The sequence below is a fragment of the Pristiophorus japonicus genome, chromosome 3 (assembly GCF_044704955.1).
Source record: "Pristiophorus japonicus isolate sPriJap1 chromosome 3, sPriJap1.hap1, whole genome shotgun sequence".
Lineage (NCBI taxonomy): Eukaryota > Metazoa > Chordata > Chondrichthyes > Pristiophoridae > Pristiophorus > Pristiophorus japonicus.
This window is the reverse complement of record NC_091979.1, coordinates 266,151,824-266,169,111: the sequence shown is the minus strand read 5'-3', so window position 1 is coordinate 266,169,111 and position 17,288 is coordinate 266,151,824. Positions and strand designations below refer to the sequence as shown.

General features: G+C 38.9%; 1 protein-coding gene across 2 annotated transcripts in view; it reads left to right on the top strand.

Moving 5' to 3' along the window:
• The first annotated feature begins 3,787 nt into the window (after positions 1-3,787).
• Positions 3,788-17,288, top strand: part of tial1 (TIA1 cytotoxic granule-associated RNA binding protein-like 1) — a 36,004-nt gene continuing 22,503 nt past the window's right edge. The window contains exons 1-6 of one of the 2 annotated variants that reach the window (XM_070876658.1): positions 3,788-3,896; positions 5,450-5,546; positions 10,772-10,891; positions 11,141-11,290; positions 12,739-12,793; positions 16,650-16,737. In XM_070876658.1, the coding sequence (XP_070732759.1) occupies positions 3,868-3,896; positions 5,450-5,546; positions 10,772-10,891; positions 11,141-11,290; positions 12,739-12,793; positions 16,650-16,737 (539 nt within the window). In that variant the 5' untranslated portion in view covers positions 3,788-3,867. The remainder of the gene's footprint in view (positions 3,897-5,449; positions 5,547-10,771; positions 10,892-11,140; positions 11,291-12,738; positions 12,794-16,649; positions 16,738-17,288) is intronic. The other variant, XM_070876659.1, reaches the window with a different exon arrangement.

The window sequence follows — 17,288 nt, the reverse complement described above, 5'->3', positions numbered from 1 at the left end:
ATTTCTTGGTGACTATCTTATATTGACGACCTCTAGTTATGCTCTTCCTCACAAGTCGAAACATTTTCTCTGTATCCACTCTACCAAAACCTTTCATAATTTTAAAGACCTCTATTAGGTCACCACTCAGCCTTCTTTTTTCAATAGAAAAGAGACCCAACCTGTTCATCCTTTCCTGATATGTATACCCTCGCATTTCTGGTATCATCCCTGTAAATCTTCTCTGCACCCTCTCCAGTGCCTCTATATCCTTTGTATAATATGGTGACCCGAACTGCACGCAGTACTCTAAGTGTGGTCTAACCAAGGTTCGAAACAAGTTTAGCAAATTTCCCTACTTTTCAATTCTATACCTCTGGAAATAAACCCTAGTGCTTGGTTTGCTTTTTTACGGCCATGCTAACCCGTGTCGCAACTTTTAATGATTTGTGTATTTGTACTCTATGCGATCCCTTTGTACCTCTTCCCCACCTAGACTCACACCCTCCAAGTAATAAGTGATCTCCCTGTTCTTCCTACCAAAATATAATACCTCACATTTATCTGTGTTAAACTTCATATGGCAATTATATGCCCATTCTGCAAGTTTATTAATGTCCTCATGTAATTTGTTGCAGTCCTCCTCAGTATTAATTAGCCCTCTCAATTTGATGTCATCTGCAAATTTAGGAATTGTGTTTTGATTCCAAAGTCTAAATTGTTGATATAAATTGTGAACAACAGTGGTCCCAGTACTGATCCTTGTGGAACTCTATTACCTACCTTCTGTCACTGTGAATAGCTACCGTTTACCCCTACTCTCTGCTTTCTGTCTTGAAGCCAGCTCGCTATCCATTCTGCTACTTGTCCCAAGTCTGCATTCTCTGACCTTGTTCATCAGTCTATTATGGGGTATCTTATTGAAGGCCTTTTGAAAATCTAGATAATCTTATCTAATTCCCTTTTGAAAGCCGTGATTGAATCTGCCTCCTCCTTTTAGGCAGTGCATTCCATATCATAACCACTCGGTGCGTAAAAATGTTTTCCTCATGTCGCCTTTGGATCTTCTGTCAATCGCCTTAAATCTGCGTCCTCTGATTCTCCACCTTCTGCCAATGGGAACAGTTTCTCTCATCGAGACCCCTCATGGTTATGAACACCTCTTTCAAATCTCCTCTTAATCCTCTATGCTCGAAGGAGAACAACCCCAGCTTCTCCAGTCTATCCACGTAACTGAAGTCCCTCATCCCTGGAACCATTCTTGTAAATCATTTCTGCACCCTCTCTAAAGCCTTCACATGCCCAGAATTGGACACAATACTCCAGTTGTGGCCGAACCAATGTTTTATAACGGTTCATCATAACTTCCGTGCTTTTGTACTCTATGCCTCTATTTAAGAAACCCAAGATCCCATATACTTTCTTAACCGCTTTCTCAGCCGGCCCTGCCACCTTCAATGATTTGTGCACATATACCCCCAGGTCTCTCTGTTTTTGCACCCCCTTTAGAATTGTACCCTTCAGTTTATATTGCCTCCTCATTCTTCCTACCAAAATGATATACCTTTGCACTTTCCTGCATTAAGCCTCATCTGCCACGTGTCCACCCATTCCACCAGCCTGTCTATGTCCTCTTGTAGTCTATCCCTATCTTCCTCACTGTTCACTACACTTCCAGGTTTTGTGTCATCTGCAAATTTTGACATAGTGCCCTGTAAACCTAAGTCTAAATCATTAATATATATCAATAAAAGCAGTTTTCCTCGTGCCAACCCCTGGGGAACACCACTGTATTCCTTCCTCCAGTCCGAAAAACAACTGTTCAGCACTACTCTCTGTTTCTTGTCACTGAGCCAATTTTGTATCCATGCTGCCACTGTCCCTTTTATTCAACTTTGTGGCAAGCCTATCATATGGCACTTTATCAAACACCTTTTGGAAGTAAATGTACACCACATGAACTGCATTGCCCTCATCAACCCTCTCTGTTACCTCATCAGAAAATTCAACAAAGTTAGTTAAACACGATTTGCCTTTAACAAATCCGTGCTGTCTTCCCTTAATTAACCCATAGTTGTCAAAGTGACTGTTAATTTTGTCCCGGATTATCGTTTCTAAAAGCTTCTCGGCCATCGAGGTTAAGCTGACTGGCCTGTAGTTGCTGGGTTTATCCTTCCACCCTTTTTTGAACAAGGGTGTAACATTTGCAATTCTCCAGTCCTCTGGCACCATCCCTGCATCCAAGGAGGATTGGAAATCTTCTCTGTAATTTCCATCTTTACTTCCCTCAGCATTCTAGGATGCATCCCAACTGGTCCTGGTGACTTATCTGCAAGCCTTTTTAGTACCTGCTCTTTATCAATTTTTATCCCATCTAATATCTCAACTACATGCTCTTTCATTATTACTTTGGGAGCATTTTCTACCTTGGTAAAGTTAGATGCAAAGTACTCATTTTGTACCTCAGCCATGCACTCTGCCTCCATGTATAGGTTTCATTTTTGGTCCCTAATTGGTCCCACCCTTCCTTTTATTACCGGTTTACTATTTATATGCCTGTCGAAGAATTTTGGATTTTTTTAATGTTAAGTGCCAGTCTGTTCTCATACTCCCTCTTTGCCCCTCTTATTTCAATTCCCCCCTGAACTTTCTGTATTCAGTCTTGTTCTCAGTTGTATTCTCAAGATGACATCGGTCATACGCCCCTTTTTTCTGCTTTATCTTGCCCTCTATCTCTTTCATCATGCAGGGAGCTCTGGCTTTGGTTACTCTACCTTCTCCCCTCGTGGCAATGTACCTCGACGATACCTGAACTATCTGCTATTTAAAGGCAGCCCTTTGTTCGATTACAGTTTTGCCTGCCAGTCATTGATTCCAATTTACCCGTGCCAGGTCTGATCTCAACCCACTGAAATTAGTCCTCCTCCAATTAAATGTTTTGACTCTAGATTGCTCTTTGTCCTTTTCCATTGCTAACCTAAACCTTATGGTACTATGATCACTGTTCCCTAAATGTTCCCCTACTGAAACTTGATCCACCTGAATCACCTCATTCCCCAAAACCAGATCCAGCAATGCCTCCTTCCTCGTTGGGCCGGAAACGTACTGATCACCTCCTTTTTGCTTTGCACCATCATCACTTCTGTCAGTTGATCATCTGCCTGCTCTCCACCTAATCACAGATATCTCCTTTTTATTTAATTAAAAATGAGAAAATGCTGGAAACAGATCAGGCAACACCTGTGGAGGGAGCAACAGAGTGAAACCTTTCAGGCCTGTGGACTTCCATCAGAGATGGACCCGGTGAATCCCAGAACTGATGGAAGGTCGTTGACCTGAAAGATTCAACCCTGTTTCTCTCTCTCTACAGATGCTGCCTGACTTGAGCTGAGTATTTCCAGCATGTTCTGCTTTTATTTCAGATTATTCCAGCATCCAGTAGTACTTTGCTTTTTGTGCCCAGTTTAAATCTGAAGGAGTGTGTATCTGGGAATTGTAGTTTTAAAAAAATGAACGAAGTCCACCCCTTAAAACTACACCTCCCAGAGGGCCTGCAGAGATCGGTTGCTGCGCACAACATTTTGGAGGAATTATTTTTTTTTAAAAAAGCACTTACATGATTATGGAACAGGTTAGACAATCGCTTAGATGGAAGAATTCACACGGGAAGGGTGATTCTTGAGGAAAACAACGTCGGAATTGAGATGTTTTGATCGAATATAAAACTTTGAAGGCGGAATAAAATGTCAGCGGCGAGCCAGCGGGTGAGTCAGTGGGGCGGAGGTGCGCAGGCGCGGCAGCTGGGCTGACTCACCGGGCTCCGCCATTTGCAGCTCCTTTTCGGCTTCACAGACTCGGCGCGGAGCAAGCGGCCGGCGGCTCGCAGACATGGACGACGACTCGTACCCGCGGACCCTGTGAGTGATTTTTATTTAAAAAAAAAACAACCGCCAACTCGATCGAAGACTTGGCTCTTCATTTTTAAAGAAAAAAAAACTAGTTTTTTTTTGTGTGTTGCGTGTGAAAGAAAATGGGGGGGGGGGATCGGACGGACGGACGGTTTGGCGGCTGAAGAAGGCGAGGAGTTGGGCTTTTCCCCGCCAGTCCCGGTTAAAGGCCGCAAACCCGGTGCAACACGACGCGGGGTTAGTCCAGGTCAATCCAATCCTGGCCTGGCGGGCCGAAGGAAGCGAGTAACATTCGTCCCGTCGATCGATCGATCGAAGGCAGGAAGGGGGAGAGAGAGAAAGAGGGGGGAAGAAACTCGATGTGATTTCGGCTGTTCTTAAGAGGGGACAGGAGTGAGTCCATTTTGTAATGAGGAGCCAACAAATAAAACACGCAGCTGCCGCTCGCCCGTACCCGGAGCAGACGACGCCACATATTGTGCCTCGGGAGAGGAATTAAAACTATTTTAATAAAAATGTACTTTTTTTTTAAGGGGAGGGAGCAGATGGTTGTAATTTGGGATGAGCTTTAAGTTATGGTTTACAAAGACATTTGTTCCTCTTGATTACGTAATTTTTTAACTGCTTGGTGTTTTTTCATATTGTCTAGTCTTTTTGGGTTTTATGTAATAAAAGGTGCACGTGTCCATTTTAGCCTGGTAAACAAGTGGCCAGGGAGTGTACATATTTATTTATCCTCTCTCCTTCCCACCTGGTATAAGATTTTTTTTTTCCAAAACGGTTTGTATTGGCTTTGCAAAGTTATTAGTAGACGTGGTCTAGTTGTGTATAACATTTACTGTTTTGGAGGATCAGGAAAAATTCCCTTGTTGGATCTGAGTTAGGACTCTGGAGATGCTGCCGCTGATAATTGTGCTGCTATGAATCCGATTTTTCTGCTGGAAATAACTTGTGAATCCATTACTAACTTTTCAGTTTTTATCATCTTGATTCAAACTGGTGTCTGGAGTCTACTGTAAACAGTGTGAAAATAGATTTGATGTAACTTTTGCCAAAAGTTGATTGAAGAATTAATAGACTTAAACAGTTGACTCAACTTGACCAGCAAGCACCCTTTTATTTGTGTCTGCACACACGTACACTTTTTGGTGCTTGTATCTTTTTAATAGTACTGTCTTTTGGAAATTTCAAAATGGTTTACTAGTTTTAGATTTCTTTCCCTTTCAAGCCTGTCTCCCTTCCAAATTAGCAACTATAGGAAAACTTTGGAAGAATTGTTCTACAGCATTTTATTAGATTGTTGCCTATGAACTGGAAGATGGAACTCTTTGATATGGTGATCTGAATCCTACCAGTTGTGCTGTTGTACCACTTGTTAAAGAGCAAAAGTAAATGAAATGGACTAAAGTGCATGCACCACATGATCTTTCATTTGGCTAGTAACAATCATAACCTGCCTAATTGATTCTTCTCAGTTAAATCATTTTTAAAGGTACAGAAATAATCTAATGTGAAAATTGCTAACAATAGTAACTGACATTCAAATGTGTAATGTTTTTCAGCTACGTAGGTAACCTCTCTAGAGATGTGACGGAAGCCCTTATACTTCAACTTTTTAGTCAGATTGGTCCATGTAAAAGTTGTAAAATGATCACAGAGGTAAGAACACAACATTATTACACATACACTCCCAAGAACCATATATTGTGTCAGTGATTATTCAGAGTTCTTTTCTACTGTGAAAGCTTGTTTTCTTCCTTTTTAAACGGTTCTGCTGCACTTATTAGTAGCCAAAAGTATATCACTATTACAAATGGAGCCAAGTTCTGCATTGACTTTGTGCAAGACTCAAAATGTTCACCATATAGTTTTTCATGTTTTGAGGAATGGCTTCAAGTACAATACAGTTTCTTGAAAAACTCATAACCATGATAGTTCATTTATTTTGAATTATACACCACTAGAAATACCAGTTGCATACACAGCTAAAGCTGTAGGCATTTACAGTGAACTCTTCAGGGAGGAGTAGAATGTTGAACTGAAATTCTTTGTCGTGGAAATAATTGTAGTTTACACAGCTGGTTGTTAAAGCTTAACTGTTTCAGTTGCATGATTTAAAATAAATTGGGACACTTCATAGTGTGAACATTGCAGATGTGTTCACTGGGGGAAGAAAAGCCGATGGTTTGCAATAATTTATTTTTGGTGTAAGTTAGAAATCCTCCTCATCTCTCTGAGCCACATAACAAACACCAAATTTTTGCTGGAGGGCCACATACCCCTGAGGATGAGAGCATGCAGTGCTGCTCTGAGCTGGCTGGTGGAAAGCTTTTCATGATAGCCAAGGGACAACTTTTCTCCCTCCACTCCCCATGCACAAGTGTCTTTTGCTCATTTGGCTGCTTGCTAGAGCAGCACGATTTAGGTCAACATCTTGGCACTATGGTAGATGACATTCATAATTCCTTTGATGCTCCAATCATCACCATCGCTGCACTTTCTATTATGCTATCACATGTATTAAACTAGATTCTGCCTCCCCCAACAATTGATATTCGTGTTCATTTAGTTTGTCTGCTTATGGACAATAAATTGTTGCTTCATTGGTCCAGAAACATGTTGGGTTTCTCACAGCTAAAAGGTTGTCAACCAAATGTGTTAGTAAAATATTCTGTTGACTACACAAATGATGGTTTGGATACATTAGTCCATCCTAAAGCTGGTGCCACTTCCTGGTAAACTGCAGGGAGAGAAATCTTTGTTTATTTCAAGTTAATTAGCTATTCAAAATGTGAGTTGACTGACTTTTATCAAATACAGAATGATGGTTGACCATGGATAAAAGTTGCTGTACCTTTTGAACCAAAAAGGAATGAAGAACGCATTTACATCTAGTTTATATTGTCATCTGGGTGAATGTATTGAACTGTCTTTAGAATGCAAGAAATAGGAGCAGGCTTCGGCCATTTGGCCCCTCGAGTCTGCTCTGCCATTCAATAAATTCATGACTGATGTACCTTAACTCCACCTTCCTGTGCTCTTTTTGCTTGTCAGTTGATTTCCTTCGTATCCAAAAATCTATCTTTTTTCATTACTGAAGACCAATGGGTGTGTAATCCAGCAAGTACAAGAATGATTTGATTAATATGCAAAAATATTATTTCAAAAAATTGGTTGTATGAATGATATGCTCATGAATGTTGCATAGTATGTCAGTTTGAAAGAGAAAGCTTGATGTTTTGGATGGGACCCTCAATCAGTACTTTGGTACATTAAATTTAAAATACTTCGATATTATTAGCCTGCTGAACACTGATCATGGCGAATACAAAAGCAAAATACTGTAGTTGCTGGAAATCCAAAATAAAAACAGAAAATACTGGAAATATTCAATGTGTCAGGCAGCATCTGTGGCGAGAGAAGCAAGAGTTAATGTTTCAGGTTGATGACCTGTCAGAACTGGAAAAAATTAGAGACTTAAACACATTTTCAGCAAGTACAGAACAGAAAGGAAGGTCTATGATAGAGTGGCTGGAATGATTGAATGACAAGGGATGATGGTGCAAAGTGAAAGGAGATGGTAATGGGAAATTGAAGAAACAAAAGAGGAGGTGTAAATAGGAATATCCGAATCATCAGATGCTGTCCAAAAAAATGGGAGAAAGATATGATCTGAAATTGTTGAACTCTCATGAGCATTGCTACATATTGAATCCCATTTTTGGTATTTGATTGTTTCACTGGGTATGTTAATTTGCTGTATAGTAATGAATAGAAATAATGTTTGAATCCATTCAGTCACCTCACCCAGTCATCTTGAAGCATTTTTCCAATTCAGTTATTTGTGCTTTTTATATCCGTTCTTGCAAAATAGATACTTGAGCATAGCTAAAGGAACATAACCAGGACCGTTTCAGTGCAGCATCTTAACCTTGAAATGAGATGATTATTAGTATGGCATTTTATTAAGGAGCAGTAGTTCAAATATAGTTAAGCACAACACGCAATCAGGATAGACATAATAGATATGCGACTGACAAGTAGCTGGTATTACTCCCGATTGGGCACACACAGCTCTTTTCTGCACCGTCTGCCCTTAAAGGCTCTTTAGATACCTTTTTTATTTTTGGGGGGGGATGGGCTTGGGCTAAAATGATGGACAGGACCATTTAACTGATAAGGGCTCTTCCCAAACTAGGGTGCCCAATGGCTCAAGTTCTTTGTCTCAACTCATGGGTGAAACCCTCCTCTTCGTATGTCTTTCCTGTTTATACTTTCTGAAGGCCCATCTCTCCGGTCAGCCTCCCAAGATTGGAGTCAGGCATGCCATTCTTGGCCTTCAGATGTTTGTAGCTGCCTGTTATCAGTTATTTATGTTCATGTTGTTTAAGTAGCTTTAGCTATTGTACCATGGAATGAATCCTTCAATTCTAACAGCAGTCTGAAGAGACTTTTTTGATCTCAAGTTATCTCTTCCAATTAACTATTCGTCCAATCCATGATTTCTTGCCTATCTGAACTGTCATGAAATATTATGCAGTTATTATTTTGAAAAGACAGTGGAGGAGTTTGGGATATGTCTTATGCTAATTTCCTGAGTAGCACTAACTTTTCTATTGTGTGGTTTGCTTTCAGGAAGACCTTTGGGCGGGAGGGGGGGGGGATGATAAGTTAACTGAGGAGAGACTTGAGAAAATGGGAGTATTTCTGCTAAAGCAGAGAACATTTGAGATTGAATAGAAGTTTTTATATTTCAATGGGTTTTGATAGGGAAGGGCGTCAGGGAGTGGCCATGCAGGATTGTCAACTTAAAATCTGCAGGACGGGGGAGTTAGAAGAAATTTCTTTACACAGAATTGTTGGTGCACAAATTGCTTTGTCATGGGGAGCAGTTGAAGTAGAGACCATAGCATATTTTTGAGGAAAAGTTGGAGAAATATTTGAACTTGAGGAAGATTTAGTTTGGCGGGGAGAAAGCCAGCAATGGGATTAGTTTTGGATTACCCTAGCAAAAGAGCTTGCCACAGACACATTGGCCAGAATGGCTTCCGCTGCTATAATTTCTTGTCTCCTGAGGTGGTGTGTGTGTGTGGGGGGGTGCACTGAATATTGTGGACTGTGCAAGAAAGAAGTTATGACTCAATTGCCATAGTAATTTTATGATTAATATTCCTTGCTGCTCAGAATCTAATTTTAAACACTATTAAAAACAAATAGATTAATGTTAGTTTATGAAGAAGCTACTAACTACATCTGAACCATATTGTCCACTTACTACACAGTGGAAATAAAAATGCTCCAGATTAAACCTATAATTGGAATGTGATTTGGCACTAAGTTATTTATTACTCCAGAGCAGATATTTTCACTGCCTTTGCAATTTATGCAAAACTGCAGCAGCCTGCCACCAGTTCATGCTGCACAAAATGTAGAAATATGAGTAATGTCAGCTTGTGCTAATTCATTTCCCTATCTAAGTTATGTTATATCTAGTGTACACACTTGCACGGTCCTGATCTAATGCAGTGGAAGATTATTGAGTATTGTAGAAAGTTGCTGTTGGTTGAAAATTTGTGTTTCTCTTTCGCCCCCACACCTACCCCAAAGTGTAGTTGCACAGAGTATTCCTGAATTTGTATGGAGCCATACATTAGTCATTTCTATCGTTTAAAAAAAAAATGCAATCTTCAATGTACTTTATGTAAATTTTTACAACCACGCTAGTCTTTTTCAAGGATTATGATCTGATAGTTCTACTGTAAACCCTTTAGTTAATGCAATAAAAAATCAGGATGCACTTAAGGTTTGATGTCGCTCGCTTTTTGTCAAAAAATTATTAATGTATTTTCTCATGTGGATTCTTAATTTATGTCACTGATTTTTAAGGAAGAGAAATGTCGTGAATCTCTGTAAAGCAAAGCCCTTTGAGTCCCCTCGAGTGACTTTATATCCGTACACCAGTGCTGAATTGACTTTATTTCAACACAGCATTGAAGCACCGACCATGCGGCCCATTGTGTTGAGGTCGAAACTAAATTTGCTGCAAGCTTAATTTTTAACGGGCTTGAAACATCATTCAGGTGTTCTTTTTGAAAATGATCTATTAGTGTGTCTACATGTACAGGTACTTGCATTTTCAAAAACCAAAATCTTCACTGAGAGCTTACAAAAAGTGGGTGCAAAACCGAGAATTATGATTGCCCAATTCTTCAAACGTTGAAGACGCAAAGTCATTTATGCGTCCACCTATTTGCTGAGTACTTGGCTTTAACTGTTGAGGGTTTCATTAATTTGGAGACTTGCATGCATTTCAACTTGGGAGCATGTTGATTTCCAGTAACCAACTGATTACTAAGCCAAGCATCCTCTGTGCATACTTGGTGTTATGATGGGTAATGTATCCAATCACACTGTTCATTTTAGCCCTCTGAAAATTGCAGTAGCATTTTTGAATCAAAATGCAACATGTAATATAATCTGAGTTTTCAAATGTGAGAAGTGTTTAGTTTCCTACTTTTCATCTATTTTGTAATTTTTATATACATGGGGGAAGAAGTAGACACATTTATTAAAGTTCATAGTCAGAGCTCAGGGTTAATCGTCAAGTCACCTTAATGATCTAGTAGAATTTCTTCCTATTATGAATTCAAGTTTGTGAGCAAGTACCATCTTGCATGGACACATTTACTGAACTCTTAAGCTGCTTCACCTGCCTGTTTGATATTCTATTTACTATTTACCTGTAAATTGGATTTTACTCTTTTTAAAAAAAAAACAAAACTGATGATGTTCATGTGGCAGTAGTCATCCATACCTTCTTCCCAGATTAAAAAAAATAACCCCCTTCACTCAAGACATACTTTCAGCTCCATTCCTGATTACAGATTGCAGACGGGAAAGATCAGTGTCACAGCAATTGCAGCAGATCTCTGCAAAAGTTAAACCCTCCCAATATTTGCTATTCTTTGCCGCACAAAACATTGGCTGTGGAAGTTAGCCAACAGGTTAGCAATTTTTACTAATGATTTTAGGGTTCAACTAGTAAAATACTGATTTTTCTTTATATTTAAAAGCCAGGGGAAGCCCTGTATTACATTAAAAATGTTCAGAAATGTTAAATTTTCAGTAATTTCCATTTGAATTGTTTTTGTTCGTGGACAGATTGGCTATAAAAGTTAAAGGCTTATAATGTAGATCTGTAAGTATTTCATTTGTTTTCATTGTACTAAGTTTTCATGAATTTTTCTTCTCAGCAAACCGCAAGCAGAAGGGTGAACTCTTCTGTTGGATTTTCTGTTTTGCAGCATTCAAGCAATGATCCATATTGCTTTGTGGAATTCTATGAGCATAGAGATGCAGCAGCTGCATTGGCTGCAATGAATGGCCGTAAAATAATGGGTAAGGTAAGCTATCGTATCTAAAGGGTGAGTGAGGAGAGCATTTAAGCTGGCAAAATGTAAACTATAATAATTGCTGTAATATTTGGAAAAAGTGTCTGTCTGATTCCTTGGTTAGTTAGGAGTAGAAGAAATTGGCTTGCTTTTGCAGTTTTGAGGAGTCCTATTTGCCCGTAAAAAAAAATTCTAGTGAAATTTTAACCATCGCTTTAACCCCCTCAGAAAATGCAATGTTCTTGTAATATCATTTGATAAATCAGACATTTTTTAACTTTAAAAATAATCCAATGGTTCTCAGCTGTCTGTAAACTGAAGATGGTGTGAAGTACCAAATTTTATAATAAACTCTAATAACTGTAATTGAGTGAGTAAAATGCTAAAGAGCTCTTTTCAGACTATTTAATATAACATTGGGAAATGTGTTTTTGAAGGGACCTCCAGGAATAATGGTTTGAATTGTAGAGCTGTTTTTCTTAAACTATTCTAAAACATAGCTGTTGATTTTTCAACCAGTCTTAATATACTAGTTTGTGTAGCCTGCAGGTTGATTAGTGTTTTTAGTATGGGGCAGGAAATTTCCAGTTTTCAGTCAATACAAACTAAAGGAATCTTCTAGTGAATCTGGACAATCTAAGGTTTGGGCCAAAATTAATTTGAACATTCTGTAACCAAAACATATTTACTCCAAATACACAAATTGATAAGGCCATAAAGAGTGCAAACAAAGTTCTAAATAGAATACAAGCAAGGGGTAATGTGAGCAGTTCTGGTCGCCATACTACAAAAGATTTCTGAGGATATTATCAGAATTTGGAGGATACAACTAGCAGCAAAGATTGAGCAGGGGTGGGCTCTCTTTCTCTGGAAAAGAGAAGACTGGAAGGAGACCTGATAAAGGACTTTAAAATTATGAAGGGGTTTGGTAAGGGTGGATGTGAAGAAACTTTTTCTACTTGTGGGTGATAGATCAAGGGGCCATAATTATAACATAGACTTTAAAGTGGCAAGAATGTGGAACTTGCTGCCATCGTGGTTGAACTCCTCATTAACACATTGAAGGGAAGCTTGATGCATGCATGAGGGAGAAGTGAATAGAGGGATGTGAGGGCAGGGCTGGAAGAAGTAATGAGGTGGAAGAGTTTTGTATGGCGTATAATTACGAGCATCGACCATTTAGGCTGACTGGCTTGCTTCTGTGCTGTAAATTCTATGTAAATACAGTAAACACCTATTAAGCTATTTATACAGCTAATGTGAACTCCATGTGGGATATAAAGACATTTTTACATGGTGGTTCCATCTTTTAATATGCAGGAATAAAACTATGTATATCTTTTAACTGTGTAATGTTCAAGATTTCAAATGCTTGTATATTTTTGTTTTAATGTGAGAATAAGCCAATTGTAATTGCTGATTTTAATGAAGTGCTTCACTTTTTTAAAATTACTTTGTAGGAGGTCAAAGTAAACTGGGCAACAACACCAAGCAGCCAGAAGAAAGATACAACTAGTAAGTGCTATGTTTTTTTTTTATGTCAGCATGTTGAAGGTTAATCTCTCAATAAATAGAATGTTACGCATGTATAGCAATGCTGTAATGGTCCAGTGCACTTGCACATTTGAAATAATGTGTTTTTAACCCTTTGCCTCACTTGAAGTAAATTGGGTAATCCAGTTGCTATGGAGCACTCTGCATCTTTTTTTAAAGTTTTATATCCAAGTTTTTACCACTTAAACTAAAAGCCTCTACTGAAGAATGGTGTAGTGCTGAAAGGTCTTGAAGATGGAGGGAAATTGTAATTGTCAGTTCAAGAGCTGAGCTTTCCAATTTTGGGATTCGAGTTGGGCAGATGTTAAATCCAGTAATGCATTATAAGTCAGCCACATTTTATACGTTTACTTGATATGGAAAAACTTTTCCTTCTAATTTGAAATTTCTAATTTTGGACTCCGCATTTCCAGATGAATATTGAGTCAAATTCGTTTGACCAAATTGAAAGCTTTTATTTCCTGTCACTTTTGGTTTCTCTATGGGTGGGGGGAGGTGGGGACTTGGTTATCCGAAAGGAAGATGAAAATGGTTCCGACAGCAGCTTCTGTTCCTTTACATGCTGGGTAAATTATTAATGCAAATGTATTTATTGTGTAACATTTGAATTGACGCAAAACTTCCTGTTTCATTACTCCTTTTCTCGGAGTTGTGTTTGCTGTTTCCTGAAAGCTTGATACTTAGTAAGAAATTAAACTATATGGTTAATTCAAGATGTATAATGGAAATGTATAAATATTTGGTTCTGGAATTCAACCAGCAAGAAATAGTAGGTTGATGGCTTTTTAAAAAAAAAAAACTTCTTGGTGTCCATAGAACTCGTAAACCGGTCATACAAGTATTTCTGTGGTGCTTCATTGGAGAGGCTGACCTATTTATGTACATTTACTGAATGCTCTGTATGGGAGAATGAATAGTTCCAAGACATTGTATGAAAGATGTAAACTGCAGTGGTTTCATCAACGGAGGGAAGCTGTTTTCCATTATTTTTTTAATTGAAACCTTTTAAATGTTTTCTAGAAGTAGTTGGTCCAACTATGCAGATATGAATGACTGCCTCAAAACACCTTTCCGTTGGTTAACTTCAAATCCTTTACTGGAATAGCATTTCAGTGTTGAACACAGTTGTAACCCAGATTTCAGTTCACAATTGTCCAAAAGCATTATTTACTTGCTCCAATAAAAGACACTCGAGTGTATGAAGGTTTTAATTATTTTTTTCAAACTAAACATTTTGTAACTCTGCAAATTGGGATGTACCATATTGGAAGATGCATTCCACTTTTTAGGCATCCATGTTGGCATCAGGTCAAGATTCACAGTAAAGCAACTAGTTCTCTGCGGCTCAATCTCCATTTTAGAAGAACACCTTCTGTAACATTAATTATATTTTCCTCCTTTCCAAACCACCCAATTTTGCGACCCTGTCTCTTCCCCCCCCCCCCCCCCAAAAAAAAACCCTGGAATTAGACTGCCAATTTTGTGCTGTGGATCCATGCAAGCCAGGCATTCGGTTGAGTGCCTAAATTCATTTTGCATAGGACAGTTATGACTTGTGGACAGAAGGTACTTCAATCCCTAAATCCTGGGCTAAATTGGAACTCTAATCCCCCAAAGTAAAAAGTTACCCTGTAGTGCCACCCAAGGTTTTATTTAACAACTAGTAGTTAAAAGAAAACTTGATGAAATTAGTATTGCATTGGAGTTAATGTAAATATATTGTGCATAGTTGGATAAAGCAATTTATGCAGTTACATTTTTAGTCATGTGATTTAGGACATAAAACATGGAATGTGGAAGGCCATTTGGCTGACCAAGCCTGTTCTTTCCACAGACTGCAATCTGCCCCTCTTGTACAATCTCTTGAAGAGCCTTGTGTGTAAATATACCTTGAATCTCAAAGGTAACCCAGCAAGACTCAAATATTCATCTATCTCCATTAATCAACCCTGGTCTGCTGTACATCACAAACACAACTCCTATCCGAACCCAACCGTACAGGAACACTTGTCTCCTATGGTGTATTTGACCATCCCTGTAACCTATAGTCGTGTTCCTAGCACACTAAACAGGCCATTTTCAGGTTGGCACACTAACTAATGGGGTACCACAAGGATCGGTGCTTGGGGCCCCAGCTGTTCACAATCTATATCAATGATTTGGATGAGGGGGGCCAAATGTACAATATCCAACTTTGCTGATGATACAAAGCTAAGTGGGAATGTAAGTTGTGAGGAGGATGTAAAGAGGCTTCAAGGGGATATAGACAGGCTAAATGAGTGGGCAAGAACATGGCAAATTGAATATAATGTGGAGAAGTGTGAAGTTATCCACTTAAGTAGGAAAAATAGAAAAGCAGAGGTTTTTTTGAGTGGGAAATGTTGGTGTTCAGAGGGTCCTAGGTGTCCTTGTATACAAATCACAAAGTTAACATGCAAGTACAGCAAGCAACTAAGTAAGCAAATGGTATGTTGGCCTTTATTACAAGAGGTTTTGAGTAGAAGAGTAAAGATGTCTTAATGCAATTATTTTGGGCCCTGGTGAGACCGCCCCTGGAGTATTGTGTACAGTTTTGGTCTCCTTACCTAAGGAAAGATATACTTGCCACATTGGGAGTGCAATGCAAGTTCACCAGACTGATTCTTGGGATTGTCCTATGAGGAGAGATTGAGGAGACTAAGTGTATATTCTCGAGAGTTTAGACGACTGAGGTGATCTCATTGAAATATACAGAATTCTTACAAGGCTTGATGTGGTAGATGCAGGGAGGATGTTTCCTCTGGCTGGGGAGTCTAGAACTAGGGGTATTCACCCATTTAGGACTGAGATTAGGAGAAATTCACTTGGAGGGTGGTGAATGTTTGGAATTCTTTATCCCAGAGGGCTGTGGAGGCTCCGTCGTTGAGTATATTCACAACAGCGATCTATAGATTTTTGGAGTCTAGGGGAATCAAGGGATATAGGGATAGTACAGGAAAGTGGAGTTGAGGAACATTGAATGGCGCAACAGGCTCGAGGGTCCGAATGGCCTACTCCCTATTATATTTATCTGATGGATTTTTCAGAATAATGCAACTTTGTTATACATATTTCCTTTCACTGTTCTGTTCATTTAATATTCATCATAGGAAAGTCTACTTTGCTTCTCTGCCTATTTGTTCCATATATCAAATCTACTTTTAGCACTGCTTATTTTTCACGCAAGCACACCACTGGTTATCAAGCAAATATTACGACAAGTTGTATTTTTCTAGCCTCTTCAGTAAAATGTCTCCAGGCACGCTACCAAACACAATTTGACAGTGCAAGAATCAAAGGTGCTAATAGTAAGGGGCCCCAAGAGAGATGTCTACACCCCTGAGCAGAGATTTTTTTCAATTAATAATCGCTTCCTGTTTAGTCATTTTCCTAGCTAATTTGGCACAAAATTTATTTAAATATTTTCTATGTAAAACTTCATCAAAATGCCTTTTGAAAATCCAAGTGAAGTATCAGACTCTGTTAATTGTCCACCCAGAATTACAACAGTTTGTTTTAAATTCTTGCTGACTATTCCTTTGACTTCTGTTCTCTAAGCAGTGCATCACTGTCAAATTTGGTTTATAGCATGTTACAGGACCTTTAGTGTCTAGCTTGTAGCTGCACTGTTCTCAAAATATTTTTAGCTTTTATTTTCTATAAAGTTAAGGCTCTGATAGTGGCAGGTAATAATGAATACTTATACAAAATGAAATCACATCAGTGTATGGTTTAATGATCTAAGATTACAGGAAAAAAAGTGTAGGATTGCATTCATTGTTTGGTATTGTCTTCTCAGATCATTTTCATGTGTTTGTGGGTGACTTAAGTCCTGAGATAACCACAGAGGATCTAAAATCTGCATTCGCCCCCTTTGGTAGAATATCGTAAGTATTTTCCAGTTCTTTAAAATTCAAACATTGTGCATTGAGCATTTTCATTTCAGAGCTTTTTTTTAATAAAAGAAAAAGTAATCAATTCAGCCTGAAACTGGATACCCCCGCTTGAGTTCTGTCACTTCACAGTTGAAGAGGATTTAAACGTTTTTGCGTAAGGAAAATGCAGTAGCTTTTTTCCCGTTATTTGGTGAAGCCTTTTTACTCAAAAGAAACTTATTCAATTAATATCTATAGGCAGGAGATCTGTCTTGTAGGATCTGCTATGGACTAGTCAGTAACATGTCACCTGCATAACAAAAAGCTAATGTAACCATTTCAAAACTTGAGCTGTTTAAAGGGGAAGGGATACCTTTTTTTGAGTCGGTTTTCAGTTATCGGTCATAGATTAAAAAAAGATCTGTCTGTCTTGGGGCCGAGATAGCTGAAGGCATGGCCGATGTTGGTGGGATGAAGGGAATCTTGGATACACTGGAAGGCAGAATTCTCGGAGGCTTGGAGGTTGCAGGAATAGGGAGGGGCAAAGCCGTGAAGGGATTTGA